The following is a 16,734-nucleotide window of genomic DNA, read 5'->3' as shown; positions in this document are numbered from 1 at the left end:
CATAATGGTTCTGCAAAAGCTTTTATTTATTTATTTATTTATTTATTGCCTCTAGGGTTATCGGTGGGGTTCGGTGCCTGCACCAAGAATCCACTGCTCGGGAGTTGGGCGGTGGCGCAGTGGGTTAAGCGCACGTGGCGCAAAGCTTAAGGATCCTGGTTCGAGCCCCCGGCTCCCCACCTGCAGGGAAGTCGCTTCACAGGCGCTGAAGCAGGTCTGCAGGTGTCTATCTTTCTATCCCCCTCTCTGTCTTCTTCTCCTCTCTCCATTTCTCTCTGTCCGATCCAATAACAACGACATCAATAACCACAACAATGTTAAACAACAAGGGCAACAAAAGGGAAAATAAATAATTTAAAAAATAATAAATAATTAAAAAAAAAGAATCCACTGCTCCTGGAGGCTATTTGTTCCCTTTTGTTGCCCTTGTTGTTTTATCATTGTTGTGATTGTTATTATTGTTATTGCTGTCATTGTTGTGCAGGACAGAGAGAAATTGAGAGAGGAAGGGAAGACAGAGGGGGGAGAGAAAGATAGACACCTGCAGACTTGCTTCACCGCTTGTGAAGAGACCCCCCTACAGGTGGGGAATCGGGGTCTTGAACTGGGATCTTTAAACTGGTCCTTGCGCTTTGCACCATGTGCGCCTAGCCTGCTGTGCTACTGCCCGACTCCCTGCAAAAGATTTTAATGCCTAAGCCTCTGCTTAGAGGTTCAGTCAGTCAGGTTCAGTCAGAAAGTTGCCAATAACAGGTCCAGTCTCCAGTCCCACCATAAACCAGAGCTGAGCAATGCTCTGGCCTCTCTCTCATTAAAAAAATAAAAATTAAAAATATCTTTTAAAAAAATCAGAAGGGTTCTTTAAAAGTTCAATGACTTTTTTATTATTTTTTAAATTTTATTATCTTTATTTTATTTATTGGATAGAGACAGCCAGAAATTGAGAAGGAAGGGGGTGATAGGGAGAGACCTGCAACACCTGCAACACAGCTTCATCACTTGCAATTTTTAAAAAAAATTTATATTTATTTATTTATACCAGTACACTGTTCAGTTTTGGCTTATGGTGGTGCAGGGGATTGAACCTGGGACATTGATATTTTTATTTTTTTATTATTTTTTTTCTTTTTCCCCAGAGCACTGCTCAGCTCTGATTTACGGTGATACGGAGATTGAACCTGGGGCTTTGGAGGCTCAGACACAAGATTCTCTTTGCCTAACCATTATTGCTATCTCCCTCACCCCGTGACTTCTATGTATGTAATCAGAGCCAGAGGCCATAGGGGAAGGAGGCTGCCCAAGGTCTCCCTGGAATCAGTGGCAGATTCTCAGAACCCTCACCTCTTACCTCCCAGTTGGTGCAGCTGTGGAATATGATGTGTTGGTGCCAGGCTGGGACAGCAGACAACAAAAGGCAGAACGGCTGCCTGGTTCTGCCACCAACCTGTTGTGTGACCTTGGGCAAGTCACTGCCCCTCTGTGAGCCTTGTACTCTCTTCCTTCAAAAGGAGATAATGATCTCAGCATTGCCTTGCTGCCAAGGCAGAAAGTATCCTGTGAGTGAAGAACTTGGAAACCTCTTTCCAATCTGCAGGTCCCTGGGAAGAAAGTTGCTAATAAGAGGCAGGCCGGAGCCAGGTGGGTGGGTGCCAGGGCTGGGACTGCGGCTCTCTGGGACTTAGCCCAAGCTTTGCCATCTGTGTGGCAGCATCCGCTCTATCGCCTCCATTTCCCTGCCAGGAGAAAGACTTCAGGGAGCTCCCCACTTTATCAGAACTTTCTCTCTCCCACCCCAGCCAGACTCTGTCCCCTTCCATATTGCACAGGATTCTTGGGTGCAAGTGATCCTCTGGAGGTTTATTTATTGAGAGAGAGAACCAGAGCATCACCCTGGCCTTAGAGAATTCCTTTCAAATATGGCCAGATGCTTGACCCTAAAACATTGTCATCAACATGCTCCCTTTGCTTGTTCACCTTGCTTTCCTCCCTGTCTGTCCCTTAGCTAGGCCTTCTTCCTTTGACACGCTGTCCCCACAAGGTGGGGAAGAGCGCCAGCAATAGCCCCCAGCTGACACTACATCCATTTGGCAGACAGAGAGCATGTCATGTCCCAATTGTTCTGTCGTCACACAGCCAGGGTGACTCTCAAGAGCAGGGCATAGGGTGAGTGAGTACTCATTCCTGAGCACGCTACCATAAGTGCTGATTGTTTGCTTAGACCTGGGTCATAAATGCAAACCCCTAGTGCAGAAATTAGATGGTTTAAAAGACAAGGATATGGCCAGGCGGTGGCATACTACCTGGTAAAGCACACATATTACAGAACAAGGAGATGGATTCTGTCACCAGAATCAGACACTCAATACCAATCTGTGTTCTTTAAGTTTTTTTTTAATATTTATTTATTCCCTTTTGTTGCCCTTGTTATTTTATTGTTGTTATTATTGTTGTTGTTATTATTGATGTCGTCATTGTTGGATAGGACAGAGTGAAATGGAGAGAGGAGGGGAAGACAGAGGGGGAGAGAAAGATAGACACCTGCAGACCTGCTTCACCACTTGTGAAGCAACTCCCCTGCAGGTGGGGAGCTGGGGGCTCAAACGGGGATCATTACGTTGGTCCTTGTGCTTTGCGCCACCTGCACTTAACCTGGTGCACTACCGCCCAGCTCCCTATTTATTTATTTATTTTACCAGAGCACTACTCAGCTCTGGCTTATGCTGGTGCAGGGGATTGAACCTGGGACTTCAAACCTCAAGTAGGGGGCCAGATGGTGATGCACCTGCTTGAGCACACATGTTACTGTGAGCAAGGACCCAGGTTCAAGCCCCTGGTCCCCACCTGCAGGGGGAAAGCTCTGCAAGTAGTGAAGCAGTGTTGCATGTGTTTCTGTCTCTCTCCCTCTCTGTATCCCCTACCCTCTCAATTTCTGGCTGTCTCTATCCAATAAGTAAATAAAGATAAATTTAAAAAAATTTATTAAGCCTCAGGCATGAGAGTCTCTTTACATAACTATAAATTATGCTCTCTCTCCCACCCCAAAATTAATATTTTTAAATATCCTAATTGACATTGGAATTTTTAAAAAGTATTATTTATTTATTTATTCCCTTTTGTTGCCCTTGTTGAAATTAATATTTTTAATTGCTACTAGGGTTATCTCTGGGACTTGGTGCCTGTAAAACAGTGTTTTCGGCCTATTGGTGAAAAATGGCCTGTTGATGGCCATTTTTCCTTTTTTCCTCCCCTCTTTATATGATAAGACAGAGAATTTGAGAGGAGAGATAAAGAGACATCTGCAGCACTTGAAGTGTCCCCTTTGCAAGGTGGGGAGCGGGACCTTGAACCCAAGTCCTTGCTCATGGTACTATGCACTTAGCCAGCTGCCACCACCACCACCCTTTTTTTCTTCTTCTCTCTCTCTCTTTTTTAAATTTTTTAAAATTTATTTTATTTTCCCTTTTGTTGCCCTTGTTTTTTTTATTGTTGTAGCAGTTATTGTTGTTGTCGTTAGGACAGAGAGAAATGGAAAGAGGAGGGGAAGGCAGAGGGGGAGACAAAGAGAGACACCCGCAGACCTGCTTCACCACCTGTGAAGCGACTCCCCTGCAGGTGGGGAGCCGGGGGCTCAAACCGGGATCCTTACGCCGGTCCCTGCGCTTCGTGCCACATGTGCTTAACCCACTGCGCTACCGCCCGACTCCCTCTTCTCTCTCCCTTTTTTTTTTTTTTTTTTTTCCTCCTCCAGGGTTATTGCTGGGCTCGGTGCCTGCACCATGAATCCACCACTCCTGGAGGCCATTTTCCCCCCTTTTGTTCCCCTTGTTGTAGCTTCGTTGTGGTTATTATTATTGCCATTGTTGACGCAATTCGTTGTTGGATAGGACAGAGAGAAATGGAGAGAGGAGGGGAAGACAGAGAAGGGGAGAGAAAGATAGACACCTGCAGACCTGCTTCACCGCCTGTGAAGCGACTCCCCTGCAGGTGGGGAGCCGGGGGCTCCAACCGGGATCCCTACGCCGGTCCCTGCGCTTTGCGCCACATGCGCTTAACCCACTGCGCCACCGCCCAACCCCCTCTTCTCTTTTTTCTTTTATGCAATTTATCTACTTTACAGCCCTGGAAGTAGTACAGTGGTAAGAGCACTGGACTTGCAAGCATAAGGTCCTGGGTTGGAGCCCTGTCATGACATTTGCCAGAGTAATGCTCTAACTCACTTTCCTCTCTCATAAGTAAATTAATAAACAACAAATAAATAATGACTGTAAAGAAAACTTATTTATTTTTATGAGGAATACCAGAGAAACACTCGACTCTAATATTGGTGGTGAAGGGCATTTAACTTGGGACCTCCAGGTCATCAAATGTGTAAGTCCTGTGCTCTAATACTTTGAGCCATCCCCCAGACCTCAGTTAGCTCTTGCTGGGTAAGAAATCACTCCAAAACCTAGTGGCTTCAAAGCACCATTGTATCTGGCTCACAGCTCTGTGGGTCTGCTGGGAGACTGTTCTGGTCTGGGCCAAGTGTCTGCAGCCAGCTGCTAGTTGGCGCGCATGTATCTGGATGATCTAGAATGCACTTCCTAACGAGTATGACAGTGGCAGGGCTTCAGCTTTCCTCCTGCTAGAGGACTCTTGTCCTCTAGCAGGTCAGCTGGTCCCTTTGCAGGGCATTCTCTGTGTTCCCAGTGGTGAGCCGTGAGCGTCAGTCAGTACATTGGCATTCTCCAAACCCTTTACTTGAGGTCCTGCTTCCTGATGTCGAATTGACCAGCACAAGTCACATGACCCAGCACTGAGTTAGCTGAGGAGAACCCTACCTAGCACAATAATTTAGATGCTGATTTTGCCATCTACTACAACTTTCAAAGAAAGGGTTTGGGGGAAAAATCCCTTTCTCTGCAGCCTGCGGGCCAACACACACTCCAGAGAAGGAGCCTTGGAAGAGGCAACTCAAGCCCACAGGCTTTCCTGAACTGAACCCTCCGGCACTCTGGCTCAGGTTGGGGCCAGAGCTAAGGGGATTGGGGGGAGTAGTCTGAATCTTGCCTCTGATAGCTGAGTGCCCCACAGGGAGGTCTAAATGCTAGGGGGAGACCTTGGGGCCCATCTTCCCTTAGCTCATGATGATCAGGGCTCAGCTCCTTCCCATGCTGTGCTGCTAGAGGACTCTGATGGCTCAGAGGCTTGGACACCATCCTGTGCTGTTGGGGCCTCATCACTACAATGACCAGAGCTGCCTGTTCCACAGGGTTAAGAAAGATGGGGAAGACAGCATAATGGTCATGCAAAAAGACTTTCATGCTTGAGACTCCGAGGTCCCAGGTTCACTTTCCTGCACCACCATAAGCCAGAGCTGAAGAGTGCTCTGGTAAAAGATTAAACTAATAAATAAATAAATAAATAAACCTTGTCCTAGTGGGGAGTGCTGCGACCTGCGACCTCAGTCTGCTCTTTTCCACAGGTGGCTGCATTGCAACGCCAGATCTTTGACTTCCTGGGCTACCAATGGGCTCCAATTCTGGCCAACTTCCTGCACATCATGGCTGTAATCCTGGGAATCTTTGGCACTGTGCAGTACCGCTCCCGGTACCTTATTCTGGTATGACTCACTCTACCCCTTCCTCAACCCCTCTTCTCATCCCCTACCCATCCTACCCTGCTCCCTTAGTCAGAACTGCATTTCACCCCAGGACCCCAGACATCTGATCTGTTTTGGCTTCAGCCTGGCCAGTGGTGTGGATGCCCAGATCCCAACTTCTTTGCTCAACAGAGAGAAGGTTAGCGTTTTTCCTAAAGAATTTACTAGGAAAAATGAAATACTAGCAAGATGCGCTATTTAGTAAGTGCCTACTGCCATATGCCAAGCATGTTGCTGAGTTCCTTCCTTTCTTCTATCCTTCCTTCTTCTACTCTCTCTCTCCCTTTCATTCTCTCTCTCTCTTTAATTCTTCTTTTAAAATTTTTATTTATTTATTATTGGATAGAAACAGAGAAATTGGGGCTGGGTGGTGGTGCACCTGGTTGAGCATACATGTTACAATGCTCAAGGACCCAGGTTCAAGTCCCCGGTCCCCACCTGCAAGGGGAAAGCTTTATGAGTGGTGAAGCAGGGCTGTAGGTGTCTCTGTCTCTCCCTCCCCTCTTGATTTCTGGCTGTCTCTATCCAACAAATAAAGATATTAAAAATATTTTTAAAAAATAAAATTAAAATAAGAAACAGAGAAATTAAAAGGGGAGGAGAGATAGGGGGAGAGAGAGAGAGAGAGAGATCTACAGCCCTGCTTCACCACTTGGAAGCTTTCCCTCTGGTCCTTGCACACTGTAATGTATGCACTTAACCAGGTGGTCCACCACCCAGCCCCAAGCAGTGCACTGAGTGAGCTGTTTGACTGGCTCATTGCAAACTATATCATCCACTCCATTTCTCCTTAGTTTCTCTCTGCCTGCCTGCCTGCCTGCTTGCTTGCTTGCTTGCTTGCTTTCTTCCTTCCTTCCTTCCTTCCTTCCTTCCTTTCTTTCTTTCTATTATATTTTATTTATTTATTTGTTTTCCTTTTTTGTTGCCCTTGTTATTTTTATCATTGTTGTGTTTATTATTGTTGCTGTTGTTGTTATTGATGTTGTTGTTGCTGGATAGGACAGAGAGAAATGGAGAAAGGAGGGAGAGACAGAGAAGGGGAGAGAAAGATAGACATCTGCCGACCTGCTTCACTGCCTGTGAAGCGACTCCCCTGCAGGTGGGGAGCTGGGGGCTCGAACCGGGATCCTTAAGCTGGTCCTCGAGTTTCATGCCATGTGCGCTTAACCCGCTGTGCTGCATCCCCTCTTTCTTTCTTTTTTAAGTGAGAGAAGCAGGGTTGGGGAGATAGCACAGCAGTTATGCAAAAGACTCTCATGCCTAAAGCTCTGAGGTCCCAGATTCAATTCCCACCACCACAATAACTTAGAGCTGAGCAGTGTTCTAGTCTCTCTCTCTCTCTCTCTCTCTCTCGCACACGCACACACACAGACACACACACTCTGCCTATCTCTCAGTAAAATAAATAAAATAAATGAGAGAAGCAAGCCATAATAACTCCACTCCAGTCTTTTTTTTTTTTTTTTTTTGCTCTTGTTTTTACTCCAGTCTTTTTTTTTTTTTTCTGTCAGAGCACTGTTTAGCTCTGGCTTATGGTGGTGTGGGGTATTGACCTGGGACCTTGGAGCCTCAGGCTTGAAAGTCTCTTTACATAACCATTATGCTATCTCCCTTACCCCCTCCACTCCAATCTGGAATATGAATCCAAAGACTTACACATGTAAGTCCTGTGATCTACCTGCTCTGACATCTCTCCAGTCTAAAGTGCATTTTCTACTCTTGCTCCTTCTCCTCCTCCTCCTTAAGATTGATTTATTTATTTATGGAGGTAGGAGTAGGCACAGAGAGGAAGAACCATAGCATCCCTCTGGCATGTGCAGTGCTGGGTAGTTGCTATTCCATGACTGACTCAGTGCATCTGTTTAAAAAAAAAAAAAACTTGGGGACTGGGGGTGGCACACTTGGTTGAGTGCGTGTGTTACCATGTGCAAGGACCCAAGTTCAAGACATCTGTCCCCACCTGAAGGGAGAAAACTTCACAAGGAGTAAAGCAGTGTTGCAAGTCTCCAAGTCTTTCTCTTTCTCTCCATCTTCCCCTTTCCTCCTGATTTCTCTCTGTCTCTACCCAATACATAAATAAACTATATAAAAATAACTTGGGGGTCAGGCGGTAACGCAGCAGGTTAAGCGCAGGTGGTGCAAAGCGCAAGGACTGGCAGCGAAAGGATCCCAGTTCAAGCCCACCGGCTTCCCATCTACAGGGGGTCGTTTCACAGGTGGTGAAGCAGGTCTGCAGGTGTCTGTCTTTCTCTCCCCCTCTCTGTCTTCCCCTCCTCTCTCCATTTCTCTCTGTCCTATCTAACAATGACGACATCAATAACAACAATAACAACTACAACAATAAAAAAAAAAACCAAGGGCAACAAAAGGGAAAATAAATAAATATAAAAAATTTGAAAAAATTAATTAAATAACTTAAAAAAAACAAAATAGGAACAAATGTGATTTAGGGCCTAGCATGTACCTTTGTGGTAAATCACATGCTTTGCATTTATGAGACAACACCACTCAAGAGAAAAGTAAAGTGAAAACTCAGGCATTTGACTTGAGGTTACTAGTGTGCTTCAACTATATCAGAACTTTCTCTGCCTCAGTCTCACAAGTCTCAGCTCCCTCTGACCTTTCTTTCCAAATGCTAATTATTGGTGCTTTCTGTTAAACTCCTGGGCTAGTTTTGGTTTGCTTCTATGCAGTGCCAGATATCAAACTCAGGATCTCATGCTTGTGCTCCCCAGAAGTCTAAACCTCCTCCTCAGCCTAATACTATTATATATTTTTAAAATAATTCTTGATTTTTTTTTTTTTTTTTTTTTTTTTTTACCAGAGCACTGCTCAGCTCTGGCTTATGGTGGTGTGGGGGAATTGAACCTGGGACCTTGGGAGCCTCAGGCATGAGAGTCTGTTTGCAGAACCATTATGCTGTCTTCCTCACTCTAAAAATATTAGGAAAGAAAGGAATTGAAAGGGGGAGAAAAGTAGAGACCTGCAACACTTCTTCACCTCTTGTGAAGCTTCCCCCTTGCAAGTGGGGATTAGGAACTTAAGCCTGGGTCCTAGTGCATGATAATTAATGTGTGTACTCAACCGGGTATGTCATCACCCAGCCCCTTTATGCATTTTAAAAAATATTTATTTATTTATTTCCTTTTTGTTGCCCTTGTTTTTATTGTTGTTGTAGCTATTATTGTTGTTCATGTCATCGTTGTTGGATAGGACAGAGAGAAATGGAGAGAGGAGGGGAAGATAGAGGGGGGTAGAGAAAGATAGACACCTGCAGTCCTACTTCACCACCTGTGAAGTGACTCCCCTACAGGTGGGGAACCAGGGGCTCGAACCGGGATCTTTATGCCAGTCCTTGCACTTTGCGCCACGTGCGCTTAACCCGCTGTGCTACCGCCTGACTCCCCCCTTTATGCATTTTTTAAGAAGCAAGGAGAGGACACTCATAGCACTCCATCAGCCATGCTCACCCTTTTGCTTTGCTTTTCTTATGTGATGCTGGGACTCAGATCCCAGTCCCAGGCAGGGCCTTTACAAGACAGGCACTTTGCCACTATACCATCATGCCATTTCTCAGCCCCAAAACTCCTGCTTTCAGGTAGACCCACCTTGCTCCCTGCTCTCCCACAGTGAGCAATTGATACACCTTTCTTGAGGGGAATGGCATTTCAGTAGGCAGACTATGGAAAAGCTGAAGGGCTACGACAACACCATGCATGACACATGTCACACTGCCACCTGAACCTCCTTGCACTTCTGTGCCTCCCACGCCCCATGTCTAGGTTCTTCCAGAAGCCCTCTCAAAGCTCTCCCCTGTGAGTTCCCGTCTAACTTTAGCTCTTAGAAAGGTCCCTGGTGGGAGTCGGTCGGTAGCGCAGCAGGTTAAGCGCATGTGGCGCAAAGCACAAGGACCGGCATAAGGATCCCGGTGAGCCCCTGGTTCCCCACCTGCAGGGGAGTCGCTTCACAGGCAGTGAAGCAGGTCTGCAGGTGTCTATCTTTCTCTCCCCCTCTCTGTCTTCCCCATCTCTCTCCATTTCTCTCTGTCCTATCTAACAACGACGACATCAACAACAATAAAAAACAAGGGCAACAAAAGGGAAAATAAATAAATATAAAATAAAAATTTTTTTTTAAAAAAAGAAAGGTCCCTGGCATCACTCATTGTAAGTAAGCATTGCCCAGCCCCGTAGCAGAATTGTAGGCATAGACCTGGGGTACAGGTGTGATGTAGTCCCTAGCTCTTTGCCAAGGGTAGGTTCCTGTCTGGGGGCTGTTCTCTACAGAGAGGCTAGAATTAGCTGTCCCAGGGTTTGTATGCCAGCCCTATCTCTTCCTTAGCTGTGTGATTTTGGGCATCTTCAGCCTCCTCTCTAGGCCTCCAATGGGTTACTTTTTGGGGAAAAAAAAAATACAATGTCTTCTCTGCAGGGCTTTCGTAAGGACTGGGTAGATGTGAAAATGACTTATAACTTTAAAAGTATTCTCTTGAGTGCACTGTTAAAATTCCTCCCCTGAAAAGGGTTCCTCACTCCCTGAGCTTCGTTTCTATCGACATGCCCCATGTCGGTAACCAGTGTGCCCACTCTACCCCACTTCTGCTTTCCGCAGTACGCAGCCTGGCTGGTGCTCTGGGTTGGCTGGAACGCCTTCATCATCTGCTTCTACCTGGAGGTTGGACAACTGTCCCAGGTAAGCCTCAGGCCTGGCAGTGCCAGGGGGCAGAGCCCCATCTTTCCCATTCCTCAAGCTACTCATGTGAACTGGGGCTGGGATGTAGCTTGTGAAGAACTTTGACTCAACACACCCACGTCATTAGCTCCCTGTCCTCACCCCCACACTTTCATTGATGACCTGATCTTTTGATGGAAAGGATGAGACTGGAGGGCTGTGTATGTTTGCAGATGGGCAGGTACCAGTGGGCCACAAGCTCAGTGGAAGCCAGCAGTAAGTTATGGTAGAGAACTACTGTCAGGCCTATTGGTGTTTAGAAGAAGGGACATGAAGACATCTTGGGATTTGTACTGCTTACACCATGGATATTTGACACCGTGGTTTTTTTTTTTTTTTTTTTTTTTTTTGGTGTGTGTGTGTGTGTGTGTGTTTCCAGAGCACTGCTCAATTCTGGCTTATGGTGGTGTGGGACTTTGGATCCTCAGGCAGGAGAGTCTCTTTACATAACCATTATGCTGTCTACCCCTACCCTGTTTGTTTTTCTTTAAGAGAATGACTAGTTATTTAAGGGTAACTGAGTGAACCAGGTAACATGGAGAATTATTATTATTAATTTTTTTCCCTCCAGGATTATTGTTGGGGCTCGGTGCCTGCACTATGAATCCAATGCTCCTGGAGGCTATTTTTTCCCCCTTTTGTTGCCCTTGTTGCTTATTATTAATTTTTATTGCTTCCAGTCTTTTGCAGGTTGAGGAGGTAGCATAATGGTTATGCAAAAAAGACTTTTTTAAAAAAATTATTTATTTTAATATATATTTCTAAAATGGAAACACTGACAGAACCATAGGATTAGAGGGGTACAATTCCCACCACCAGAACTCCTTATCCCATTTCCTCCTCTGATAGCTTTCCTATTCTTTAACCCCATGGGAGTGTGGACCCAGGGTTATTATGGGGTGCAGAAGGTGGAAGATCTGGCTTCTGTAATTGCTTTCCCACTGAACATGGGCGTTCATAGGTCCATCTATACTCCTAGCCTGTCTCTCTCTTTCCCTAGTGGGGCAGGGCTCTGAGGAAGCGGGGCTCCAGGACATTGGTGAGGTCATCTGCCCAGGGAAGTCCAGTTGGCATCATGGTAGCATCTGAAACCTGGTGGCCCAGACAAGACCGAGGCCACGCAAAAAGACTTTTATACCTGAGACGCTGAGATCTCAGGTTCAGTCCTCAGCACCACCATAAGTCAGAACTGAACAGTTCTCTGATTAAAAGTAATAATAAAATAAAAATAAAATAATAATATACAAAAGAAAGTCTTTTGCATAACTTTTATGCTATTTCCCCCACCTGAGGTCACAATTTTTATCGTTAGACGTAAAGGAACCAAGTCCATGACTTGAGAGCATTGACTTTGTAGTCCAAACTTGCTTATTTTTTTTTCCAGAAATTTTACACTTTTTAAATTTTATTTATTGCATAGAGACAGCCAGAAATAGAGAGGGAAGGAGGTGCTAGAGAGGGAGAGAGACAGAGAGACACCTGAGGTACTGCTTCACCACTTGCAAAGCTTTCCCCCCTGCAGGTGGGGGCCAGGGATTCAAACCCAGATCCTTGTGCAATTGTAGTGCATAATCTTAAGCTTTGAGAGAGAAAACACTGCTAAATTCTGGTTTATGATGATGGGGGAGGGCCATGGAAGCTGGAACTTGGGAGCCTCAGGCTTGGGTCTCTTTGCTTAACCATTAAGCTATCTACCCCTGCCCCTGAGGACACACCTGAAGTAGGTGGGGAAACAAAAAATTAATCATTAAGCATCCTCATTCATAGTTTTTTTTTTTTTTTTTTCAAGCCAGAGCACTGCTCAGCTCTGGTTTATGGTGGTGGGGAGACTGAACCTGGGACTCTGGAGGCTCAGGCTTGAGAGTCTCTCTGCATAACCATTATGCTATCTACCCCTGCCCCAAGCCTGCTTAATTTTAACTCCAGCTGCAACATTTCCTGGGCAAGTGGCTTTACCTCTGAGCTTCGGTTTCCTTCCCCCATAAGTGTGGAAAACAACAGCTCTCGGGCAGGGGTAGATAGCATAAAGGTGATGCAAACAGACTGTTAAGCCTGAGGCTCCAAAGTTCCAGGTTCAATCCCCTATATCACCATAAACCAGAGCTGATTAGTGCTCTGGTTAAAAAAAAAAAAAGCTCCAACTTCATATGCTTACTGAGGAGATGAAACGGGAGCCCACATTTCTCAGAGCTGGGCACCTGGTCAGTACTCTGTGAGTCCTTGTTGACTGACCACATGAGCAGATAGACTGATGAACATATAGGTGCACACTGTGCCTAAGAACTTCTGATCAAGACCAGCCCCTTCTTTGTTTCAGATGGGGAGACTAAAGATTAAAGAGAAGTTTTCCCCAAGATCTCACACACAGAGAGCAGTGGATCAGCCAAACAGGGCACAAAGTGGGTCTGGAAATTAATCTTGGTCTCCATTCTCCCTTCCATCCTTGATGGAAGAGTAAAACCTCCATGGTCACCAAGCACCACCTACTGGCCAAGTATAGACTTGCAGTTAGACTCTCCATACCCTTCACAAATCACACCAGCCTGTTGTGAAGTAGGCCTTACATAAAGTCTCCTGGGGCCTGGGGAGGAACTCCTCCCCCCAGCTCAGTATCCCAGGCCCCCCTGCCCCCAGGACCGGGACTTCATCATGACCTTCAACACATCCCTGCACCGTTCCTGGTGGATGGAGAATGGACCGGGCTGCCTGGTGACTCCTGTCCTCAACTCCCGCCTGGCCCTGGAGGACCATCACGTCATCTCTGTCACTGGCTGCCTGCTCGACTATCCTTACATTGAAGCGCTCAGCAGTGCCCTGCAGATCTTCCTAGCTGTGAGTCTCCCTGTACTTCCACCTGTTTCTTAAAAGGAACGACCTCATAGTACGAAGCTCAAGGATCCCATGCAAAGATCCTGGTTGTTGTTGTTATTGATGTCGTTGAGCGGTAGCGCAATGGGTTAAGCGCATGTGGCGCAAAGCTCAAGGACCAGGGTGAGGATCCCAGTTCGAGCCCCCGGCTCCCCACCTGCAGGGGAGTTGCTTCACAGGCGGTGAAGCAGGTCTGCAGGTGTCTGTCTTTCTCTCCCCTCTCTGTCTTCCCCTCCTCTCTCCATTTCTCTCTGTCTTATCCAATAACGACATCAATAACAACAACAACTATAACAACAATAAAAAACAAGGGCAAAAAGTAAATAAATAAGTAAATAAATAAAATAGTATTTAGCTCGTTGTTGTGGGGAATTTGCCTTCATCACAGTACACCCGGTCTCTCTAGCTGGGGTGGGGTGGACAGGGCAGATGGGATGGGAGAAGAGTGTCCCCTTCCTCTTTCCCATCCTGACTCCCATTCCTTCCTCCAGCTATTCGGCTTCGTGTTCGCCTGCTACGTGAGCAAAGTCTTCCTGGAGGAGGAGGACAGCTGTGAGTGCAGAGCCCTTAGGGATTTGGGGAGGTCTGTCTGTGCTCCACCTGGAACCTTCAGCACCTGGACAGGGGGCAGGGACAGGAGGGAGGGGGAGGAGGAGAAGAGAGGCAGAAGGGGTGAGTGGATGGGACCTACATAATCCAGCTGTCTAGACTGAAACACAGGTGCCCATACCGGCATCACCCTTTAGAGCCTGCCCCTCCGACTGCCTCCTCACTCACTGCCTGCATCTCACGGTCACATTCCCAGTCTCTTGTCACAGAGGTCTTGTTCCCTCAGTGACACATGTCCAGCTATCTGCGTTCATCCTCACGCACCCCTCCCAAGTTCTCTAGCTCTTAGGAACTTGGTCCATTACTGACCCCCAGAGACATGTTCCCCCAGAAAATCTCCTACTCCTGAGGTCCAAAACTGGGGTCTGCCTTTCAGATTCTTCCTTTCTAGGACCCAGCTTCCCAGAACTTTCCCCACATGGCCCTGCCCCTAACCATGCATCACTTCCCTTTCTGCAGTTGACTTCATCGGTGGCTTCGACTCCTACGGATACCAGGCGCCCCAGAAGACTTCGCATCTACAGCTGCAGCCTCTGTACACGTGGGTCACGCCTCTGAGCAGGGTTGGGGGAAGGATTCTGGCAGTGGTGGAAGGAGGGAAGGGGCAGGGCCACCAGATCTCTCTGCCCCTGTACTTAGGGGTACACTTCCCTAATCTGCCACTGTTTCCTGCAGGTCTGGGTAACTTTCGCACCAGCCCACCCTAGCACCGCTTGCTAGAGGCTGAACTGACAGGACAGCTGGCTGCAGGAATCAGACCAAGAGGAGCAGGAGCGTCCCCTTGTGGCTCGTGGACCAAACAGCTGCAGCCTACAGTGGCCAGCTGTGGGCCTGCTGCGGATTTGGACTGTCCATTTGCAGCCCAGACTTCAGGGGTGGGGCAGGGTGGGGCGGGGGAGGGGGATCTCGGGTTTTTATTTTATTTTATTATTATTTTTAAATTTTAGCCTTGACTTGAGCTGGGGCTTCTCTGTCTTCTCCAGCCTCCCTTTCACCTTCACCCAGCACTCTGCCCCCTGTCCAGAGAGAAACTTCAGGGCAGACCCTCGCCCCATCTCACAATATCCTCACCAGTCCTAGGGGAAGACAAGTTGAACTAGGAACAGGAGTCCAGGGTTCTAATCGCAGCTCTGTCACTGGCTATCTGTGTGACATCTGGCAAGGTTCTTGACTTCTCTGGGCCTCAGTTTCCCTATCTCCAATAATTAAAACAACCCCTTAGCAGATGAAATTCTTTCTAGTCTTGCCATTCCCTGTGCTGGGCTGGGGTTATTCTCCTTTTTTGCAGCCCTGGAAACTGAGGCCCAGAGATGTTACAGTGATTTGCTGGAGGTCACACATCCAGGCTTTGAGGGCATGCAGACCTAGAACCAGTGGATTTTCTGTAGTTCAGACTCTCAAAACCCAGTGTTTCCAAGTTGCCATCCAGTTTGGACACTTTATAATCCATCTTCACCACACTCACAGATCATCCCCACCCCTTGCCAATATCTCTCTTAAAGCAATATGTCCAATCTCTTGTTGGGAACCAGATGGACGGAGCCCAGAGCCCTGAGTCCAACTGGATCCACAGAGAAGCCTTCCTAGACTCATCTTCTACCCACTCTTGGCAAACTTGTCAAGCTCTTCCCAATAAAAGGGAGGCTACAACTCAATCATTCCACTGCCTCCCAGGCCCTGGAGGCTGAGTCTCCTTCCTGTACCAGTGCCCCCTTCCACCCTGCCCCCCCCCCCAGCACCTCACCAACCCCTGAGGACTCCACCCATCCATTGGAAGATCTATAATTCCAGTGTAGAAGAGGGCTGGTTAGTGCTGCCCAGTCACCAGTGTTCCAGACCACCAGCATTTATGACCTCTCTCTCCAGTGTCCACAGACAACCTCTAGCAAGCCCAGGAGGAGCTCTGAAAAGGCAGGATGGGAGCATAGATTCATGATGGGGTTAGACAGGACCAGCACCCTTCCCTGAGAGCAAGATGAGAAGAAAGCCCTTTCTTCCCGCCTCCTCTCCTTCTGCAGACTCCTTAAAGACCCTGTACTCTGTGCTCTGTCTGGTATGTTGAAGGACAGGATGGTCAGGCCTCAGCTTCCTGTTTGTGGAATAGTGGTGGCCTTGAGTTAGGAAGGACAGAAGGAAGCACTGAGGGGCTAAAGGGGAGCACAGAGGGTTTGCATCTTTTGCTTCACACACTCCCATCTAGCATTCACTACTCTCTGAGGCCAAGACATGCGAGCCAGGACTCCACTGTACTAGCTTATCTCTAGAGCTGTTCCAAGAAGCCACCCCCCCCCCCAAGTTCTTCCTGTCACAGTAGGCACTGAGGTTCCAGGGGGTCATCCCAGTAGGGACAGCTCCAGAGAGAGATGGTGCCCTTCAGACTGCTACCCTGCAATTGGGCCAATTCTCACCTCCAGCCCTCTCCTCCCATCCCCAGTTGGCTGTCATCTCTTCATGTCTACTTCCCCCAACCACCTTTTTACTCAACGGGTTTAGCCACTGGTGCTTTGAAGCCTTTTGTTTTTATAAGATGGTGTTTGCAAGGGGACCAGCTTCTCTTCTTGCAGGGACCTGACAAGGCAGGGAGTGTTCCCCTGGTTTCTGTGCAGGTGGGTTGATTAAAGATGTTGTTTTCTTCTCTATCTTCCTGTTTTCCTGCCCTGTGAGCAAACGATATTTGTTTTTAAGGGAGGTGCATGCATGGGGGTGAGCATGGCAGGGAGTCAATACCATTGTCCTTATCAAACATTCTGGGGGGGGGGCTGACTTGTTCTCTGACTGGCCATGCAGCATTGACTCTCCCTCTCTCCCCACCCATAAAACACAGAGGTGGGATTGAGTCAGTGCAGTCCCAAACCTGGCAACTTTATTTATTTATGTAAGTAGGT

At 47.4% G+C, this 16,734-nt stretch overlaps 1 protein-coding gene across 6 annotated transcripts in view; it reads left to right on the top strand.

Annotated features, from left to right (window-relative positions):
• Nucleotides 1-16,488, top strand: part of NKAIN1 (sodium/potassium transporting ATPase interacting 1) — an 80,146-nt gene extending 63,658 nt beyond the window's left edge. Inside the window, exons 2-7 of one of the 6 annotated variants that reach the window (XM_007534178.3) lie at nucleotides 5,465-5,602; nucleotides 10,253-10,333; nucleotides 13,007-13,204; nucleotides 13,732-13,792; nucleotides 14,309-14,390; nucleotides 14,525-16,488. In XM_007534178.3, the coding sequence (XP_007534240.2) occupies nucleotides 5,465-5,602; nucleotides 10,253-10,333; nucleotides 13,007-13,204; nucleotides 13,732-13,792; nucleotides 14,309-14,390; nucleotides 14,525-14,534 (570 nt within the window). In that variant the 3' untranslated portion in view covers nucleotides 14,535-16,488. Of the gene's footprint in view, nucleotides 1-5,464; nucleotides 5,603-10,252; nucleotides 10,334-12,961; nucleotides 13,205-13,731; nucleotides 13,793-14,308; nucleotides 14,391-14,524 lie in introns of those variants that run through there. The other 5 variants (XM_060205726.1, XM_060205729.1, XM_060205728.1 and 2 more) reach the window with 5 other exon arrangements.
• The last annotated feature ends 246 nt before the right edge of the window (nucleotides 16,489-16,734 follow it).

This window comes from Erinaceus europaeus, chromosome 13, assembly GCF_950295315.1.
Source record: "Erinaceus europaeus chromosome 13, mEriEur2.1, whole genome shotgun sequence".
Taxonomy (NCBI): Eukaryota; Metazoa; Chordata; class Mammalia; order Eulipotyphla; family Erinaceidae; genus Erinaceus; species Erinaceus europaeus.
Note: the sequence above shows the minus strand (reverse complement) of the source record. Positions and strands in the feature narration are given on the sequence as shown.